The sequence below is a fragment of the Nilaparvata lugens genome, chromosome 13, assembly GCF_014356525.2.
Source record: "Nilaparvata lugens isolate BPH chromosome 13, ASM1435652v1, whole genome shotgun sequence".
In the NCBI taxonomy this organism is placed as follows: Eukaryota; Metazoa; Arthropoda; class Insecta; order Hemiptera; family Delphacidae; genus Nilaparvata; species Nilaparvata lugens.
Window position 1 is genome coordinate 19,835,963 of NC_052516.1, and position 22,136 is coordinate 19,858,098.

General features: G+C 37.3%; 1 protein-coding gene across 5 annotated transcripts in view; it reads right to left on the reverse strand.

Moving 5' to 3' along the window:
* The window catches only part of LOC111049667 (pickpocket protein 28-like), a 111,108-nt gene that overhangs the window by 11,010 nt on the left and 77,962 nt on the right, over positions 1–22,136 (reverse strand). For 3 of the 5 annotated variants that reach the window (XM_039440023.1, XM_039440021.1, XM_039440022.1), the window contains exons 7-9: positions 18,711–18,981; positions 16,236–16,298; positions 962–1,136 (exon numbers count right to left, since the gene is read on the reverse strand). In XM_039440023.1, coding sequence (XP_039295957.1) covers positions 962–1,136; positions 16,236–16,298; positions 18,711–18,981 — 509 coding nt within the window. The remainder of the gene's footprint in view (positions 1–961; positions 1,137–16,235; positions 16,299–18,710; positions 18,982–22,136) is intronic. The other 2 variants (XR_005572796.1, XM_039440024.1) reach the window with 1 other exon arrangement.

Consider the following 22,136-nt stretch of genomic DNA (forward strand, 5'->3'; position numbering starts at 1 on the left):
AACTCATTTTTTATTTTCGTTTTAAAATCGTCACCGTTCATTTCCTTGAGATGCGCAGGTAGAGCATTGAACGATCTTATACCAGCGCTTTTCACTCCCCGCTGATAAAGAGTTGTTTGATGAACCTCGTCTCTCAAGTTTTGCCTGTACCGAGCTTCGTAATTGTGAAATACCTCTCCTGTATTGAACTCATGTTGGTGTTTCTTTATGAAACAAAGTGTGTCAAAAATGTACAGACTAGGCAACCGGGATTTTTAATTCTTTAAAAATCGGCCGACAACTGGTTCTCCTTGTTTCTCCTGTCATTACTCTCAATGCCCATTTCTGCAATCTGAATAACTCCATAACACCACTCGAATTCTCCCAGAAAACAATACCAAATATCAAGAGGGAATAAATATTGAAAAACTATACCTGTCCGAGCGTTTCTTTCTTCAGAGGCAACAAAGTTTTCCTCTCAAATATGACAAATGTGGCTTTCATGAAATCTCTGAATCGATGACTACACCCAGTACTTTTATGTATTTGACAGATTCAATGCTGCTGTTCCCAATTCTTAACTCGACCTCTCATAACGTTCTGAATGGGATTCCTTCAGTCTTGGAATAATTCAAGCTTAACATATTTGCAGCCAACCAGTTATCCAATTTCATTTCTGAAGTGCTTTTTGGCATCGTAGATCCATATTACATTGACTACCATTTTTTAGTAAAATACTGCTTAGCTCTGCGTTTGATAGAATGTATTGCTTGACAGATTGAAATATACAATCAAGCTTCTAGAAAGTGGTCATCAGAGTAATTGGACAAGGAGAATATTCAGGTTTCTCTCTTGTATTACTGTTAACTGGAAAATAGTCAATCCCCAATATGTGCACTTATTCTTCATTTGGTTTCGAAATATTCTGTAGAAATTTACATGAATTTATTAATTAGAAAAATTTCAAACCTGTTTCACTCACTCTTGTGCTCCCAGTTGTGGATGATCTAATAAAACCATCAAATCCTTTATATCCATGATATTTCCTTGAGATGTTTCAGCTTCATAAGCAAGTGACGTGCATGATTGCAAACAATTGCAAGTTGAGCCTACCTCATTATTGAATTTTGCATGTATCTCATCAGTAATCCTCTTTTCTGAAAATGTTGGAATATATAGAGTGATCCAATATTGATCCTATGAAACTAATAATCATGCATATTTTTTGTCATTTGAACTTTCAATGTAAATATACTTATTGAGAAGGTTTTCATGACATGAAAACGTTACTGATGGAGAAAAATTTATGTTTTTGATAATTCGTGTATCTCCAAATTTGAGATCTGAGTTTGTCATGCCCAAGCATACATCAACACCTGAAACTAGTGCTTTCAGTTAATTTACAAAGACTGAAAATAGATTCTCTATATTGGAGGAGAAAGAATCACAGCCCTGGCTGCCGGCTAGGAGAACTGATTCCAGGACTAGGCCTACTAGCTCAAGGTCTTTAAACGTACGATTCTTTGCGAGGAGCCAGGGTAGGGACGTATATAAGCACTTCAATGCTGGAAACCATCAGTTCTCTGCCATGAACAAGCCGGGAGCTTAATTCAGGGATGTGGCAAAGGAGTCAGGTGAGCTGAGCGACAACGATGTGAGCGTCTTCTTGTGGGTGGGGGGGAACGATATCGCCTGCAATGAGAGGAAGGAGCTTCACTCAGCACTTCGCAGCAAGCTACATGATTTGCAAAATCGACGGGCAAAAAATGTGATTGTGTTCTCAGTGCCTCACAGGCATGACCTTCCAAAGTGGTCTGCTATCAATCAAGAAATTAAGAAAGCTAATGAAGAAAATTTCAATCAATGTAAACACTTAACACTTTAAAGTGAATATGTCGTGCAAAGTGTGCAGTAAATCACTCAGAGTTGGGAATGATGTCGAAGTTGAATGCAGTGAATGTGATAGTAAGTTTCATGGTAGTTGTGTCAACATGAAAGTCGCGGAAGCTAAATATCTAATCGACAGTAAGACAACATAGTGGTGTGCTGATTGTACTCAGGAAAGGAGACAGAGCCTGTCTCATGAACCACCCTCGAAGCCTGAAGAAGTCACCCTTGGACAACTAGCAACAAGGATCGCAGACCTGAGCAACAACTTTGAAAGAATGGAAATGGACCTTGGAACTTCCATCGAGAGGTGTCACACGGATGTTGAGAGCATTCTGGAGCAGCTCAAACTCCAACGAGTGCAAATGACAATGTGTCTTCAAAGAATTGATACACAGGATACAGAGATTAGAGCGTTGAAGAAAGAGAATGAAAATCTCCACTGAGCAATCTCCGAAATGCAGCAGTACTCTAGATCCAACTGTCTTGAGCTGCATAACTTCCCACAAGAAAAAAACAAAAATCTCCTAGAAGTAGTGAAATCAGTCAGAAAGGCTCTAGAGCATGAAATCACCGATCAACAGATTGACAATTGTCACCGCTTACCTACCCGAATGGCAGACAAAACACCTCCCATCATAATCAAGCGTGACTTCTCCACACGTCATCTCAACCTACCGACCGACATCCCGTTGTACCTGAACGAGAGCCTGTCTCCTAAAAGAAGAAAGGTTCTGGCAATGGCGAGAGTTGCTAAGATGGAACAAGGATACAAGTACCTGTGGAAAAGAAATGAAAAATACTGATCAGGAAAACGGATGGAAACGGATGGAAGCCGGTGGTAACTTTGGAAACATTCAAGGACTTTGAAATCGAAATCTCAACCTGTGCACCCGGCGGTAACCTTTGGAACAATCGTGGAAGTGAATAAGTTGGCACAACAAGAGAAAGCTGCAGATGCGAAATCAAATGAGGAAGTACCGGTATTAGAAGAGACTGAGGAGAAGTAGAAACGTATTATCAACTTTTAAGTATTCATATGGAATCTTATGTACGTAAGTTACTCAGATTCATGTTATTCATCATCCTTTTTTATATAGTGAAGCATTTAATATTCAAAAAAATTCCATCTTGTCTCTCTTGTTAGTCTACACATTGTAGCTAGATTCTTTTCTTTTTTATTTCATATGACTTTAATAAGTATCAAAACATTTGAATTATTTCTTCATTGAATATATTTGTAGACATATTACAAGTATTTGGAGTTGTAGTAGAATTCGTAGAATTAGTAGACGTATATTTTAGACTTAGTAAGTATATTTTGGAACTTCAAGCCTTTCACATACATGATGCAAATATTAATATCCTCATTGTGATTTTGGTTGAAAAATCTAATAACTATACGAAGCTAATATGTAAATATTTATATGGGCTTTGCATTTTCTTCAGTACTCCAGCCAAATGCCAAGCATGATTAATGAAAATACATTCCTCTGTTCAACTCAAAATATAAGGAGCATGCGGGAAAATCTCGATTTATTCACCAATGAGCTAGAAAAATACCCAATAAAACCGATTTGTATATTATTAACGGAAACTTGGATATACAGCGAAGAAACAGGTCAATACCCTATGGAAGGATATAATTGTTTTTTGAATTGGAATGACAGCTACAGATCAGGTGGAGTTGCAGTTTATGTTAGAGATAATTTTGAAGCATCAGCCGATAACATAGCGCTGGTTTCCGCTGATGCTCTGAAAGTGAGCCTAGTCATCAATAATACGACAATCACTCTGATTGCACTGTATAGAATTCATTCAATATCAATCGCTACTTTCTGTGATGAAATAAAAGCAACGTTAGAATCATTAGTAGACGAGACTATCATTGTTACTGGCGATGTGAACAAATAATGGATTATCTTGAATATTTGGATTATTATGAACCAATACCTCAAGTCGGCCAGTACGGTGTCCGAATTTAAAATTGAAGAGAAGTGCTGATTGCTCTCAGATTTTTTGCTGATGTTAGTCCACAGATAGACTGGTGATTTATGTGAGTACTGCAGCATCATGTCGCATTGTACATAGTGTTGCGGCGATAGCTATTATTTTTTAGTAATGAAAAAATATTACATTAAATTCCTAGCTAGACAATACGCTAGTAAAAAAATAAACTTTTGAAATAAATAAAAATGAATTCCAAATGAACACCAAAAAGGTGAGGAGTTGTTCATGTGTTTACTGTAACAACATTTGAAATAGTTTAGAAGATTATGTAATCGCAGATGATCATTACAACGACGGCCAAGAGAGTATCGAGACTGAAAAACAGAGAAAATGGGAGTAAGTGGGGAAAGAGAGAGAGAGAGAGTAATTGAGATTGATTGATTGATTGATGTTTTCTTCTTCCAGAGAGAGAGAGAAAATGAGAGAGAGGGGGGGAAGAAGAAAAAAACAAGAAAGAAACGAATGATGGGAGAGTGAGTGAGTGTGAGTGAGAGAGTGCGAAAACAATATGCAAAGACAGTGTGTTAGAGCCAAGGTAGCATTCGAGGTGACTGTTGCCAACATTGCAACAATAATTCCCCGTAGATTCCTCCAGTTGCGCCTCGGTCTGGCTGAACTTGAGCGTCGGTCTGGCTAAACACGCGGATCAAAGTTGCTCTTGACCAAGAGATGACCGACAGCTAAACTCAATCTCAGCAAACCGATTTCTTAGCCGAGACCAAAGTTGCGCTAGACCAACGTTGCGCCGGGATTAGCCAGACCCGATCTCAGCAATCGCCCCTTAATTGTGCAATGCAGGAATGAGGGGTGTGTGCAACGCCTGGTTCAAAAGTTTCCTGGGAAATAGAACTCAACAAGTTGAAACTGGCGAAGCCCGATAGAAAATACCAATTAGTTCAAATGCTCACAAAAGATCTACAATCTTTTAGCTTATGGTTTCAATTGAACTCCTTAGAACTAAATGCAGAAAAGTCCAACATAATAGTTCATGATCTGCGATCTAATGTTAAAGACGCTGCTAGACCTAATTTGTGTATTCCATTGCATACTGCTTCTTGCAAATATCCCTACATAAATTGTAAATGCAATTCCATAACTGAAGTAAAACAAACCAAATACCTTGGAATAATTATGGACTCAAGCCTCACTTGGTGTCAGCATATTATTAAATTGAAAAATCACCTGAATTCAATATGTCAGAAGTTATATCACATCAGCTATCTCTTTCCTGAATATATTTTGCACTCTCTATATTATGCGCTGATAGAAAGTAGATTACAATATGGAATCGCAGTATGGGGTGGTGCATACTATTCCACTATCAAACCACCTATTGTAGGACATAAATATGTCATGAGGACCTTAGCTAAGAAGCACCGTATGACAAGTTCATATCCCTTATTCAAAGAATGGGGGTTTCTCCCACTAAGATATCTATATTTCTATAAAGTTTAGATGTTCTTTTTCATTAGAAGTGGTAAACTTAATCCAGCTAGTGGCACTTATAGCTTTAGATCGACAGGGAACTGGATTTGTTCTGGCCAGAGAACTCGAATTGTAGCGCCAGAATGCCAGACTGTATTTCTGCCAATAGCAGGCTTGTGTTTGTGTCGGCGCAGACCTTCCTGCTTGCTTTGGCCTTGTCGATGATTTTGTGAGTCATCCTAGTTTTGTCAGTCTTGTCTCGTCACACCGTTGTTGTGCAAGACCGAATTTGCGTTTGTCATGTAATTTCGATCGGAAATTTCTTGTAAATAATTGTTCGAGTGTCATGTGTGTGAATTATGAATATAACAGCGTAAATAGTATTGAATTGAATTAATTGGAATCGGATTTGAATTTATAAAGAATCCAGTTTGAGCTTTGTTCGAAACATAGTGTATGACCTGCAAGTTGAACACAGAATCAACGAGAAGGCAGCCCATAAGCAAACAACCTGTCTATTCCCCGATTTCGTCCCACCCTGAACCTGACCAGAACACCTAATAAAGGCTTTGAAGGGCAAGTAGTCAAGATTGGAATAAATTTGGTGAGTTTTTGCTCTTTTTATTGTTCATTAATGCAGAGTTTAACTGTATGAATAACCTGGCTCAAATTGAAGATTAAATTTTGCCCCTTGTTTGTATTTGATTATTTAAATAGTAAATTACAGTCCTCTGGTAGCTCTAGCCTGAGCTTTGTTCAGAACATTTTCTCATCCTGCCGAGCCGGGATGAATTTAAATTTGTAATTTGTTGATTAATACACACACATTGGATTTAAGCAGTTTCGTATTTGTCCAATGTTGGCATGTTGAGAATGGTCTGATCCATGCTCAACTTAAGTTTGTGTAGCCTTGTTCTAAGAGCAAGGTTTCTTGTCAATTTGTATTTGTCTGAAATTAAATTTATTTCAGTTAAAATTATAATTTCCTAAAACTGGGCTCATTGTGCTCTTTTTTCAGGAATTTGTTTGTTTGTTGGAATTTGTATTTTCCATTTTTTATACATGTTAGTGAAGGTTAATCACCAGAATGATTTTGTTTGTTCAATTCAACAAGTTATCGTTTGTTTGTGAGTTGTTGGAAGAACATTATCTAATCATATAGTTTTGTTCTCAGCAATAACTTATCTTGTGAATTGATAATCAAAGTTTAACTTTGATAACTTACTAGTCGTGATTCTTCCTTTCATCTAGTTTTTGAACTCATTCTTGTTTTATTGTCTGTTGTTTTGTATTGTCGAGGCTGAATTGTTTTGTGTATGAGTTCAAGATGGAGGAAAAATTACAGAAACAAATCAGGGTGCATCGCGCTAAACTGGAACAATTGTATGCCAGATTGCAAAGAATTTATGACCTGTCTAAAAATGTCTCTGATCCAAAAGTTGCTGAGCAATTTTCAATCTTGTATCCTCGGGTGTCTCAGACCATTTCGGATTATGAAAACAGAATTAGTGGTTAATGAGTTGAAACTTGAGTTGAATAAAGATCATGTTGTAGCATTCAACGACTCACACCTAGATCTGTTTCAGTATATTGAAGTAGCGGCTAACACTCTCAAACAGAAAGAGGCGACTGTTGCTATTGCTCAATCTTCGGCAGCTACAGCAGCTAGTTCACAGCCGGTTGTGTCCGAGTCGGTACTGCCTAAAATCGACCTTCCGAAATTTGATGGGAACCAGACTCAATGGTCGGTGTTTTATGAACTATTTAAGGCATTGGTACATGACAACAAGAATTTGAACAATCAGCAGAAGGTCCAATATCTTGTAAGTAGACTTACTGGACAAGCAGCAGATATTTGTCGTCATTTGCCACCATTGGCTAACAATTATCAAATAATTTGGCAGGCATTATTGACCCGCTATAACAATCCATGGGCGCAAGTCAATGCCTATTTCAAACAAATTTTTGAATTTCGTCCAATAAAATCAGAATCAAAGGCAGGTTGTATTGCGATTTTGGATGGGTTTTGCAGTTCAATCAATGCATTGGAGAGATTGCAACTCATTGATTTGTCAGACTCGATATTCCTCTATCATGGCTTGAAATTGCTGGATCCAAGTTCTCGTAGAAATTTTGAATCGGCCATCCGTGACAAGGCTATGCCAACTTATACCGATTATGTCAAGTTCATTGAAAAGCAAATTAAGACTCTTCCTTCTGATGAGAAACAGACTGAATCGTTTAATATGAAGCACAAAAAGGATAATAAATCAAAGGTGTTTGTGGTTCAATCTAATGATTCATCTAACAATGCATCTAGTAGAAAGCCCAATTGTCTGAAGTGCTCAAAACCGGGTCATCGGTTAGTAGATTGTGCAAGTTTCTTGAAAATGACTCCTTGGGATCGTTATTGTTTGATTAAAGGAAAGTTTAGTTGTTTTCGTTGTCTTGATGTGGATCATTTGAGTAGAAATTGTCGCAGTAAAACTCAGTGTGCTCAATGTCGAGAATCTCATCATTCTTTATTGCACTTTTCCAGATCAAGTTCCAATGAAGGTGTTGTGTCCTCGTCGAACTCCAAGGCAGGTGGCACATCACCTATTAGTTGTTGTTCTACATCCAACGATGTAGAAAATTCGACTGTTGTGTTGTCGACCATCACTGCACATGTTCGAGATTGTAATGATCAGCTTTGTGACTTGGTTGACACCGGGAGTCAGTGTCATTTTGTTACAGCCAAATTGTGTCAGCGTTTGAGACTACCATTCCAGCCCATGAAAACCGTTGTTCATGGATTCGGTGGTGGTACTAGTGAAGTTCGAGGTCGTACTTGTGTGTCAATTCAGTCGAAGTTGGATCCTACCATCAAGTTTTCGATGGATGCCACAGTGGTAGATAAAGTCATCGACAAGTTGCCTTCTTGTGAAATCGACAGATCCAAACTTCATCATCTTGAAAATCTCACACTGGCTGATGACAAATTCTACCTTCCTAGTAGAATAGATGGCATCATTGGTGCGGAGTTAGTTCCTCACTTGCTACGTGGGAGTCCTAGTACAGGTGAATCGCACAAATTGATGACTGTTAATAGTGTCTTTGGTCACATTCTGATGGGGAGTGCGCTGATTCTCACTTCAACAACAACTGTGTTGAATTGTTTTACAGCCATCTGTAGTCCATTCGTTAGTAGTCCATCGTTGGAGAGTTTTGTGGAACGTTTTTGGGAGTTGGAATCGTGCCCTGCACCAAGCTGTCAACTGAAACCGGAAGAGTTGGAGTGTGAGGTAAATTTTCGGAAGTCTGTACATCGTGTGAATTCTGGTCATTTTGTTGTTACCTTGTCATTTGCGGAGCCGCCCAGCAGCTTGGGAGATTCGTATGCTGTCACCGAACACAGACTGCTGACTTTGGAGAGATGACTAGAGCTTGACAGCAATACTCGTATTTCATATCATGAAATATTGATCGATTACCTATGTCAAGGTCACATGTCGTTTGTAGCAGATCAGACAGACCGAGGTGGTTACTACATACTGCATCATGCCATCGTGAAAGCAAGCAGCACTACCACGCCCATCTGAATTGTATTTGATGCTGGTTCCAGAACATCATCTGGTTTGTCATTGGACCAGGTTCTTCATGCTGGTTCCAAATTGCAGACTGACATTTTTGTTTTGTTAGTTAATTTTCGTTTGTTCCCAATCGCACTAACTGCCGACATTAAACAAATGTATTGACAGATATTAGTGGAGGATTCCTGCTGTCGTTATCAGCGTGTATTGTGGAGATTTTCACCGGAGGATACAATCGAAATTTATCAGCTCAATTGTGTTGTTTTTGGTGTTTCAAGCTCTCCATATTTGGCGCTTCGCACCGTCCACCAGCTTGTAGAGGAGGATGGAAATCGTTATCCAGCAGCCAAGGCGAGAATACCAAGAGACATGTTCATGGACGACTTAGTCACATCTGTCGCCACAGAGTCAGAAGCCGCGGAGCTGTATCGTCAGTCCAAGCAGCTGTTTGAGGGAGGAGGTTTCTCGCTCACAAAGTGGACTTCAAATTCACAATCAATGTTGGAGAAATTCTCGGAGGAAGAGAAATCGTTCTCGTACAAGGATTTCGAAGCAGACAACTCCTTGGCTATCTTGGGATTGAATTAGCAACCTAGTACTGATCTGTTTCAGTTTTCAGTCAAGAGTGGTGAGGTCGTCGCTACTAAGCGTTCTATTCTGTCAGTGGTGGCTCGTATCTATGATCCACTTGGTCTCTTGTCACCGTTTACATTATTTCTAAAATGTCTTGTCCAGAAACTGTGGAAATTAGGAGTGGATTGGGACGAGAAGCCGCCTGAGTCTATCTGCACTCTTTGGGAGAATTGTCAAAAAGAGTTGCCTCTATTGTTGAAATTTGCTGTTTCATGTCACGTTGGTTTGTTTCAGGATTCTCACATCAGTTTGATTGGTTTTTGTGAAGCATCATTGTCTGGTTATGTTGCAGTTATCTATGTGAACTCGCAGAAGGAGAGCGAGGAGCCAAGAGTTGTATTATTGTGTTCAAAGTCCAAGGTAGCACCATCTAAAGTTGTTTCAATACCTTGTTTGGAGTTGTGTGCGGCACTCTTGTTGGCAGAATTCATGAATTCAGTAGTCACTATTATTAGTGAACGTTGTCATGTGTCTCGTATTGTTGCACTCTCTGATTCTACAGTCACCTTGTGTTGGATTAATGCTCCCTCCGCGAAATGGCAAACTTTTGTTGGTAATCGCGTCGCAAAAATACAGGATTCTTGTATACAGGAGTGGATGCATGTTGCTGGAATTGAAAATCCCGCTGACTGTTTGTCTAGAGGTTTATCACCAGTTGAGCTTGTGAACTTCCGTTGTGGCTCTCAGGTCCATCATGGATAGCAGAGGACGAATGCGATTGGCCCGTTCGAACTCAAATGGAAGAGATAGTGGATCCACCGGAGGCGAAAAAACCGTCAATGTTGACAGTCACAAAATCACCTGATTGTAACAGCAATGCAATATATTCATTGATTGGTCGTTGTTCGGATTATGGTCGTCTTTTGAGAATTGTAATTCTTGTTCTCAAATTATTACGAATCTTACCCCAATCAGAAGAATCAGATTTCGATGTTGCTGAGAGGTATCTATGTAAAGTGGTACAGAAGATACATTTTTCATCTGAATTTGTGCAATTAGAGAAGGGAGAAGATTGTTCTATGCGCCTACATCGCCTGTCTCCATTCATTGATAGAGGTGTGATTCGCGTCGGCGGTCGTTTGTCTCATGCTGGACTCGAATTTGAGACTTGTCATCAGATGATCTTACCAAAATCCGACGCTTTCGTATTGATGTTGATTGATTATCATCACAAGAAGAATTGTCATGCTGGACCTTCGTTATTGTTGTCCTTGATCAGACAGAAATTCAGTATACTGTCTGCTCGCTCTATTATTTGTATTTGTGTCTTTAAGTGTAATCGTTGTTTCCATATTCGACCTAGTAACAAAATTATATCCACTCCCAACTTAATAGTTGTTGTGATTGTTGCATTTTTTCTTTTGTGTTGTTTTTTGGTGTTGGTGTTTTGTTCTTTTTGGCATGTCTGGATTTTTCCTTTCCTTGGTTTTTTCAGTTTTGTAACTTGGCTGAAAAATAGTTTTTCAGAGGCGGGGGTATGTTCTGGCCAGAGAACTCGAATTGTAGCGCCAGAATGCCAGACTGTATTTCTGCCAATAGCAGGCTTGTGTTTGCGTCGGCGCAGACCGTCCTGCTTGCTTTGGCCTTGTCGATGATTTTGTGAGTCATCCTAGTTTTGTCAGTCTTGTCTCGTCACCCCATTGTTGTGCAAGACCGAATTTGTGATGAAAAATGAATTTGTCATGTAATTTCGATCGGAAATTTCTTGTAAATAATTGTTTGAGTGTCATGTGTGTGAATTATGAATATAACAGCGTAAATAGTATTGAATTGAATTAATTTGAATCGGATTTGAATTTATAAAGAATCCAGTTTGAGCTTTGTTCGAAACACAGTGTATGACCTGCAAGTTGAACACAGAATCAACGAGAAGGCAGCCCGTAAGCAAATAACCTGTCTATTCCCCGATTTCGTCCCACCCTGAACCTGACCAGAACACCTAATAAAGGCTTTGAAGGGCAAGTAGTCAAGATTGGAATAAATTTGGTGAGTTTTTGCTCTTTTTATTGTTCATTAATGCAGAGTTTAACTGTACAAATAACCTGGCTCAAATTGAAGATTAAATTTTGCCCCTTGTTTATATTTGATTATTTAAATAGTAAATTACAGTCCTCTGGTAGCTCTAGCCTGAGCTTTGTTCAGAACAGGATTCCACCCAGACCCTACAAAGAAATCTATCGAAGACACTACCTATATATCTCACCAAGAGTGTATAACATGTTACCCTTAGAATTGAAACAGCTGAATAATATGGTAAGCTTCAAGGTTGAATTGAAAGTCTGGTTATTAGAAACGAATTATGTTGAAGTCTTCTTCAACAAATTAACTTGAATTCTGATACAAATAATTTCGTTAAAATAATTTTTTTAAACTCCTAAATCTACAGTTGATTCCAATGATGTATAATTTAAGTAAAGGAATGATTCTGAATAATATTGACAACACAAAATTAGTAAGTTGTAGCCCGACCAAGCACCGTTACCACAAAATAACAGATTAAATCAAAAATTGAATATTTTAATGTAAATAATACATAGGTTTACCTCAGATTATTATTATCTTTTTGTTCATCTACAAATTATAAGTGTGTTTCTGATTTATTTCTTTATGCTGGGACTCCCATATAGGCCTTTGCCTCGGGAGTACCTAATTATTTCCTTTCAGATGTTTGTGTGTGTAGAAGTGATATTTTGTTTTTTCACGACATTAGCTATATACAGACTCTTGTATCACTTAACTATCCATACAGTGTAATTATTATTATTTTATATAATATTGTTTTTTGTTCTTTTGTGCACATCTTAATGGAAATAAAAATTATTATTAATATTATTATAATTATAATTATAATAATAATAATAATAATAATTATTATTATTATTATTATTATTATTTCAGAAATATTTTATTTATTAATAATTGCAAAGACCTTAAAGAGATATAGACCCACAATGCCTATGCCTTCCCAATGATAGCTCTTACTTGAAATTGAAGGATTTGTAATACAATAGATCACAAAGGCATTGGTGGCATTGGTATGTAATAATCTTATGGGTTGCCCCCTCAATGGCGGATTTCAATTCCAAGTACGACACTAGCGCTGCATGCGAGCATCTTTAAGGTCTTTGAATAATGGTGACATTGGTAGAAGACTTCACATCTCACATGGTTTACATTTAAACCCTTGGGAAGAGAAATATGTCTGTAGAAAAATAATGGAAGTAGTAAGTAAATAGGGTAGCTGATGAGCAGAAATCCATTCCATTGGGGAATTTTACAAATTCTCCTCGTTAAGGTCTGATTTCTAGTGAGGTGGAACCTGTAAATATAGATGTATGTAGCTTGAATAACACCGACTTTAAGAGAGCAAGTTTTGGATCTTTGTTCTTGAATGTACAAGGGCTGAGTGAAAAATCAGTTATTTTAGAAAGTCTTTTTTCAGATTTGAAAAGTGGTTGAGGGGCTCCTATTCTGTTTCTATGTCTGACATATCATTGGTTATGTAATGATGAAATAGAATACTCTCACCCTGAGGGGTACTAGGCCTATTGCTCTTCTTATTTTTGTAGAACCAACAACTTCAGAGGAGACACTGCTATTTTTGTAGCCAATAGCATTGGGACAAGAGCTTTGAATATAGATAGCTTTTTTCTGAATTCAACCTAGAAGCATCAGCTATCATAGTTAATAGATTTAAGATTATAAATTATCTGTATCTAACACTTGCCAGGTTATGATCCATATGTATTTCTAAGCGCTCTTGGGAGTCTTCTAACTCACCTATCTAAATGGGAGGGCTATATAGCTGGAGGTGATTTCAACGTTGATTTCAGGCATTGGAGTTCCTCAAGATCCTGTTCCAATTGTTTTTGTATCAACTCACAGCCGACAAGAGGTGATAGCTGCCTAGACAATGTTCTTGTAAATTGTCAACACTGTCAAGTTAAGTGTTCTATGGTTAAGGATTTTCCGTTTTCTGACCATGATGGATTGCTGTTGAGTCTGATAACACCCAAAATATCATGTATAGTTGATTCTGACGCTTTCAATAATTCAAGTGGTACTACCAAACTCATTTTACCTTCTAAAAATGTTCCTCTCCTCATTGAAACTCTGAGAAACACTGACTGGAGCCTGCTGGCTCTCAATGATGGCTCGACAATGTTTAATAATTTTTTTAATCCCTTGACCAGCATACTTGATTGTTACTTGGTTTCAAAACAGTGCAATACTAGAAATAGAGTAGTTAAAACAGAAGGAAAGTGGTATACCCCAAACCTTGCTAAGACTAAAGATAAAATTTTTTCTCTCGATTTTCTTTATAAGAGTACCGGTAGCGATGTATAGTTAAAGCCCAGCTGCTAGCACTGAAGAAAGAGTACACAAAAGAAATATCTAATGCCAGAGCTTCCTTTAACAGTAAATTTATAAATAGTAGCAAAAATAAATGTAAGGCTACTTGGGATCTAATTAAAAGTAGTTGTAACCTGTCGAGTGGAATAAAGCCTATGATATCACCAAATCCTTTCAATATGTACTGTGTGGAATCTGTAGACAAAGTAAAAAGTGTCATTGTAAAGCCAAATGAGACAGCAAAGAACTGTCTTCATAAAGCAAATAATAGGTCGAATGAATCTTTCAAGTGGAAAACTATTGTTGAAGAAGATGTCTTGAGAGCTACAAAACATTTAAGTAACTCATATAGTGACGATTATTACTACTACATGTCCAAAAGTTTTTTAAAATCAATAATATCTTTCATTGTGATTTCTCTCACTCTGTGTATTAATAGAATACTGCTAGAGGGTATTTTTACAGATATTCTTTAAATATCTAAGGTGTGCTTTATATTCGTAGAATGAGATAAAGGTAAACCAGAGAGCTACCGACCAGCAGTTTCCTCAGCACCAGTTATATCCAGGATCATAGAGATTCTGTATTGTGAGCAGGTAAATGAATTTTTAGAACGAAAAAATGTATTATCTGAAGACCACTGTGGCTTTAGAAAGGGTAAGGCAACAGTAGATGCAGTGGAGAGTCTAGTCTCTGATGTTATTCAGGTCTTTGAGAACAGGTGCTATAACCAGGTCACATTTTGTGACCTGAGTAAAGCATTCAATGGTGTTGACCATTCTGACTTGTTGGAAAAACTTGATTATTATGGATTCAGAGGTGAATCACTTTCACTATTTATTTCATATTTGATATTTGGTATGAACTTGTAAATTTGAAATATGGGGTACCTCAGGATTCTGTTCTTGGCCCTCTGCAGTTTCTGATAAGTATAAATGTCTTTCCTCACAATGTATTAAGTAGAACAGTTTCATATGATGACGACACAACGTTCTCGAATACCTCAGATAACTTTGCAGAACTCTCAAATCTTGTAAACATTCCATTGGCGGATGCAGAAGTGTGGTTCAGGGCTTCTGGTTATATTTTAAATGAGAGGAAAACTGAGAATGTTATCTTCAGTTTGAAACCTTATAAGAATGAACTTATTGAACACAGATAGTGTAAAGTTCTTGGGTGTCCATGTTGATCATCAGCTGAAATGGGGGAAACTCATCGATTATCTGAAAACGAGGCTTTCAAGAGTGGTGTATCTCTTGGGACGTCTGAAAAATTGTGTTACAACAAACTGTGTAAGAATGGCCTTTTCTTGCCTTTTTTCAGTCGGTTATTAAATACTGCTTACTTTTATGGGGTAACTGTGCTAGTGTTGACAAAATACTCAAGTTACAAAAAGAGGTTGTAAGGATTATGAGCAGTGCAAAGTATTTGGACCATTGCAATCCTTTATTCGTTAAACCGGAGATAAAAACTTTTATTAATCTGTACATTTATGAATTAGCTGTATACTATTTGGAAAAAAACTACATAAATACATTACTCTTAATGAAGACATCCACTCACATAATACATGGACAAAATTAAAAATGAGTTTTCAGTACCTACTGAAATTGGGGAAGTCACTCAGGATTCACATAGTAATTTGCAAAAAAGTTTATAATAAGCTATTTGATGGCATTTGTAAATACTCTTACTATCAGAAGTATTTTTAAGAAAATTAGATGTTTGTTTGGTTGAAAATCCTTTCTATAGTATTGAGTAGTTCTTTGAAAATGTGAACTTTCAGGTTTGAGTAAGAAGACCAGTACTACTTTTCTAATTTATTATTTTATATTGTCATGTGCACAAATTTTAATGTGTAATGTTTTTATGTTACATTGATGTTGTCGATACAATATTTGTTGATGGCAATTAAAAATATTCGATTCGATATTCCATTTGATTTGTATACATATTGCATATGCAATGTGGAGAATCAATTGAAGTTACTTCACAAAAGAAGAATTATGAGTTATGAGTTTCTGCTGAAATATCGCAGAAAGTTAAACATACACGTCCATCTGTCAAGGTGTCACGCTGAAATTTTTCCAGTAAACTCAGAAGCTCATTAGGGAGCTATTACAGTGACTAGAAAATACGTGATTCTATAGCCTCTATAGGATGTTCCTTCGTGTATAACGCTCTGTAGGGAGCATCCTTCATCTATAGAGATGGACGAGCGGAATGCTTTTCCGCCTGGATACTACCAAAGACAAGAAATATAGCTTACACTTATCCTTCGTCTATGATTCTACCCTGCAAACTATATACCGAATCTTGCCTATATGCCGTTTGAAGGTCACGGGGCAAATCTAGGACACCACAACGTGTACTCACCAAAAGCCTTGAATAATACACAGTCATGACGCTTTCCACCACAGATTGGAGTATCCTTTGCTCCTGTAATTAGGAATATCCATAGAAGTAATTGATATTCGTGATTCATCTCTGGTTTCAATTTTTTTCAAATGATCAATATTCTCCAGGGTTCAGTGGGTGATAAGTGAGTGCATTATCTCAATTTCATTTTTCTGTATTATTCAATCCATAGTTCAAATAACCTATTCTACATATTTTCTGAATGAATATTTGGCTTGAAAACTGAGCAACTCTACAATTGCTGATCATGATATTCCTCAGGGTTCAGTTCTCTCTGGGCCACTATTCCTCATCTAAATAATTAATAGCTTGTGCAATGTGCAATTCGTAGGTGAATTGTCAGCATTTACTGACAATACAGCCCTATTATATAGAAGTTTCCTTCCATTAAAGAATTGAGGAAGAAGATGCAGTCCGATATTAAACTGTTGAGGAGCTGGTCCACCCTAAACTGGATGGTCATGAGCCCCAAATCAGAATATATTATTTTAAATGCTTGAAAAAATTATTCATTCGGTGCACCTTTAAAGTATCATGCAATTATAATATTATGTAGTACAGGAGTATGTGGTTGTCCTGAAATAGAGCAGGTCGTGAAAATAAAATACCTAGGGCTGATAATAGATTGCAACTTGAATTGGAAAGCACATGTTGAATATATTAAAGGGGTATTAATATAATAGTCCAGTCAAGGGAAAGTTATAGACAGAAAAGTTGAGAAGTCAATTTTTGTCCCAGCAGTACTGTTTAGGGTAGTAAGGAGGTGAACATATCAAAAGTCCCCACCTCTACCCTCTGTGCCGAGGTACCATTTCTTGGTCTCTCGCATGAAACTCAAAAACTATGTATCTTAAGGACTTGACTATCATTTAACAAATTGAAGCTTACATAATTTCCTACAATATTAATCCTACAACTTTTTTATATCTCCTCTAGTTTTCGAGATATCTGCTCTTGAAGGTGTGACATTTTTGAAAAAAACACGTTCACCATCAATTCTTCCATTTTTTCTCTCATAACTTTTTGAAAATCGATGGAGAAAATCCATATTGATTATGAGCTACTAGAGCATTGAATTTTCTTCAATTTGATGTATAGTTTCACACTTTTACGAATTCCCCTACACCTTTTACAGCAACTTTAGTGTTGAGTGTGGAATCTACATTATTTAAACAAAAACTTATTGACAAATGAATTTGGAGGGAATGTTTTGAACAAAATTTTTGACTTTGCAGCTTTGTTGAGACTAGTTGAGAGGGGAACATATCAAAAGTCCCTATTCCTCTCCAAACTCTCCAACAATGCATCATAAGAACTTATGCTTATCGTAGGTTTATAGAGCATTGGATTCTCTTCAAAATGATTTATTATTTCACTATTCCAAGTTTTCCTTTCATTGTTATAGCAGCTTCAATATGGGGGGTGAAATTTCCATTGCTGCAACAATTGATCGTTTGACAATGACATTTGAATGGGGTGTCTGTGACACTATTTTTGACTTTGCAGCTTGATTTTGACTAGTTAGTAGGTGGACATAGCAAATATGCGCATCTCTATCCCCTCTGTTGAAGGTGTGGAACCACGGAGTTGACACTAACTTGTTGTAGCAATTAGAATTTCACCCCCTACATTGAAGCTGCTAAAACAATGAAAGGAAAACGTGGAATAGTGAAATAATACACAATTTCAAAGAGCATTCGATGTTCTATAGACCTATAATGGGCATCATTCTCTATAATGCATTGTTGGAGAGTTATAAGTCCTGAAAGAGCAAAACATTGGTTAAAAACCTGTTATTTTAACAATTACACACCTTCAAGAGCGAATATCTCGGGAACTATTGGGAATATCACAAAATTCCACGAAACAAAATGTGTAGAGAATTTAGCAAGCTTCATTTTTGAATTGTCAGTTATGTCGGTTAAATGCATAATTGCTCTCTGGATATGAGCGTGGAAGCAAAACGCTGAAAAATTATACTTTTAAACCACCCTTATAAACTGATGCGAGTTAGCAGGTATTCTACTGAATACTGTTATATTCAATCAGAAGTTATCAAATGCTTTAATGAAAAAATAGATATACAAAACTGATACTCCATCCGCCTCAGGCTAAGCCTTGAGAGTTTTTGTTTTGTTTCCTCTACTTTGTAATTTATTATTGATTAATGTGTCAGTGGCTATTGATTATTGATTGATTACTCATTATGCATTATATTTCTTCATTCTGTTCACATCTATTAATTGTTGTCATACATATTCATGTAAGTGTATTTTCTGTATTGGAAATAAAATTTAATTTGATATTTGAAGGTCAGTTTTGGGCTGAGAATGTTGAGGGATTTTTTCCCAATGATTGATAAATCTGCTATAATTGCTTGGAGAACATTCAGATGGAGTAAATCCATGAGTACATAAATAAAAAAATACTCACTTGGCATGTGGAACCAAACACAGCCGCATTCCTTCAAGGAGTAATTAGTTTGGCATTCCATTTCACAGTTATTTTGAGTGTACACTTTGAAGAATGCAAGCTTCCTTTCATGTGCAAAATAGCATTGCCTGCGTTCAGGACTGTAGTTCCTGAGATTGCTGCTAGTTGTCATCATATTGGGCTTTACAGCCAGAGATACTTTTTGGTTGAGAGGCACATCAAAATACCGATCAGAAACAGGAGCAATCTCAGCTGGATTGTGCAATGTTACCTGCAATGATTATGAATTTAGGTAGTTCAGGTGACAGTTATTAGACAACATTTCTAACAGTCCAGTCACCAGCTACTTTTTACTAGAAAAAACTCCGAAGACACTGATTTTTTGTGCAATTATCCTGGAGTATTTGACAGCTTGAAAACAAGAAGTTGACTTTGTTGCCCAGGAGCATTCTACAGAGTGCCCGGAAAACCAAGGATTTCTTAGTTCCATTTCCAGTTCTTTAAAATTTACGCCAAATCGAGCCATTGGACATGGAAAATGACTCTCGCCTTTTTTAGATAATAGTCCAGTCAAATGGTCGTTTTTCAGAAAACAGCCCAGAAAGAATTTTTCTAGGCGGTTCAATATGTATTTTGGGGTGCTGAATTTGAATCTGAAATTTTCTGACACACCAGAGGGCGGCTTCTGAATCTTTGTAAGTCCGCCATGTCTCTAATATCCTGAGGTAATCTATTATATATTATTGGGCCCATATATTGCGGAGATTTTTCAAACATGGCGGTTCTATGAGCAGCCACTGATAGGGAGGCTGAGTGCCTTGTATTGTAACTGTGGATTTCATTATTGCCGGTGAAGTTTGGTAGGTTTTTGTGAACGTATGAACAGATCTCCAAGATATACAGTGACGGCAGTGTAAGTATATCCTGCTACTAAGGAATAGTTCTCGACAGGAATATCGGGGGGGGCTTACCAAAAATAACTCTTAATGCTTTTTTCTGAGATCTAAGTACTTGGATGAAGAATTTTGATCTTCCCCAAAGGGTTATGCCGTACTTGAGGAAAGGAAAAAGATAACCATAATATACCACCATTAGGGCTTTGAAGCTCAATGTGTTTTTGAGCACTCGCAGAGAGAAAATAGCTGAGTTAACCCTGGAGCATATTTTTTGAGTGTGTACTGACCAGTCCAATCTACTATCTAGTGTTACTCCTAGGAGATCAACAGCAATGCTCTGCTGGGGTACACTCAAATTGGCCAACTCATTAAAGTTACTGGCTGCAAAATGGGGGGGTTGGAAGGTAATGAGCTTAGTCTTACTTGAATTCATAGACAGACCATTTGCAGCAAACCATCTCTTGATATTCAGTAGCTCTTCCTGTGTTTGGGTGACTACAGCTCTCAAACTTGAATTAGTGATAATAGAAGATGTATCATTGGCTTACTGAATGAGTGGCTTAGTAGAGCAAGATGACAGATCATTTGCGTATATCTATATAATAAGAGAGAGTAGGGTTGTGTTTGTTCATGTGTTCGTTTCTTCGCATCAAAACTTGTCAACTTGTGGATTGCATACCGGAAAAAAGTGAATGATTTAGATCTCCAAATTTTGCACATAGATTCTAAAAATATCAATCTTGTGCACCTGGAAGCCCAAATTTTAATTTTCCTTCTAGATTTTCCGAAATTAATGTTTAAATTTCATTAATGGTACATTTGATTTAATTAAAAAAATCACCAAATCATATGGTCGAAATTAAAAAAGGAACATCTGTTTCTATATTGCTTTCCACCTAAAAAACATAGTTTTGAAACTTCGTTTTCCTTATGCAATGTTTAGGCCTACACGTGGCATGGATTATTGATTCCACTATGTCAAGTTTTAAGAAAGACCCTTGCGAAGCACGGGTTACCTGCTAGTAATAAATAATGTGGGACCAAGAATGGAGCCCTGTGGTACACCAGCATCAATTACAGCCCATTTTGATTGATAATTTTTATTGTCATGGTTTATTAGGGTGGCCTGCATCCTCTCTTTCGAAAAAGAATTGAACCACCACAGCTCCCTTCCCCAAATGCCATATTTTCTCAACTTTTCAACAAGAATATCATGATTTACGCAATCGAATGCTTTTGACAGATCGCAAAGCACTCCACATACCTGCTGGGAGACGTCTAAGCTTGCCAACATAGTATTGAAAAATTTTATTAGAGCAGCTTCTGTATCAAGTTCCCTTAAGAAGCCAAATTGTGTTTTTGAGACTATATTATTCACTCTCATAAAATGAAGAACTTGTTCATTAGCTGCCTTCTCAAAAAGTTTAGGAAAGGCTGTGAGGATGGCAATGGGTCTGTAATTGTACAAGTCCTCTTTGTCATTTTCCTTGAAAATAGATCTCTTCAGTGCATACTTCATTTTATGAGGGAACTCGCCAACAGTAAAAGACTGATTGAGGATCATGGACAAGGGTTCAGACAATATATCAGCAACCATCCTGAAAACTTCCCATCCAGCTGGATTTTTATTTTCAAGCGATTTAATGAGCACCTCCACTTGCTTGGGACTAAGAAGTTTAAATCTCATCCTGGAGCTGCAGTTACCTACCACGTTGCTTGTTAAAGCAAGCAGATTGTGAGTACTTCCAACACAGTTTGGAGCATCGATGGAAAAACTGTTAAGATCCTCTGCTACTGAACTAGGATTGATTCTTGCTCTAGATGAGATTGTACTTGCTTTATCCTTGTGCTTACCTAGCTCAAATTTCACTATGTCCCATGCGGCCTTTACTTTGTTGTTGGCTATCTCTAAGTACTTTTCATGATATTTCCTTTTGGCAAGTTTAATGACACTTTTGAATATTCTATTATACGATCTGTAATATTTTTTAAAGTTCCTGTGTTTCCATGTACAGCTTATATAATTCTCTTTTCTTCCCACTTGACGTTACAATTCAAGCAGTAATCCAACCCTTTCTATTTGTTTGTTTTATAGAAATGGCACGGAATATTTCATTGAATATAGGCAGGAATTTTCCTAAAAAGCAATCAAAGTTCTCATTGACTGTGAGAGACTCATTGAAATCCCAATTTACAACAGAGAGCTTGTCTCTAAATACCTTGAAGTTGCTAATAGAGAAGTTTCTCATTTCCACACTTTTTTGAACTTTTGACTCAGTTGTGACTCTCTCTGACATGGGTAAAAACAACCCCCCATGGTCAGAGAACCCCATGCTGAGGACAATTCCGTTGCTGACTTCCACATCATTTTTAGAAAAATTATTGTCGATGCAGGTAGCAGAAATTGATGTTACTCTGGTTGGGGTGTTGAAATTGCGGGATAAGCCATATGATGCAAAAATTTCAACCAAAGTTTTCGCATCCTTGCTGTCACCAAGACCACATTGAAATCCGCTGCAAAAAAGACGTT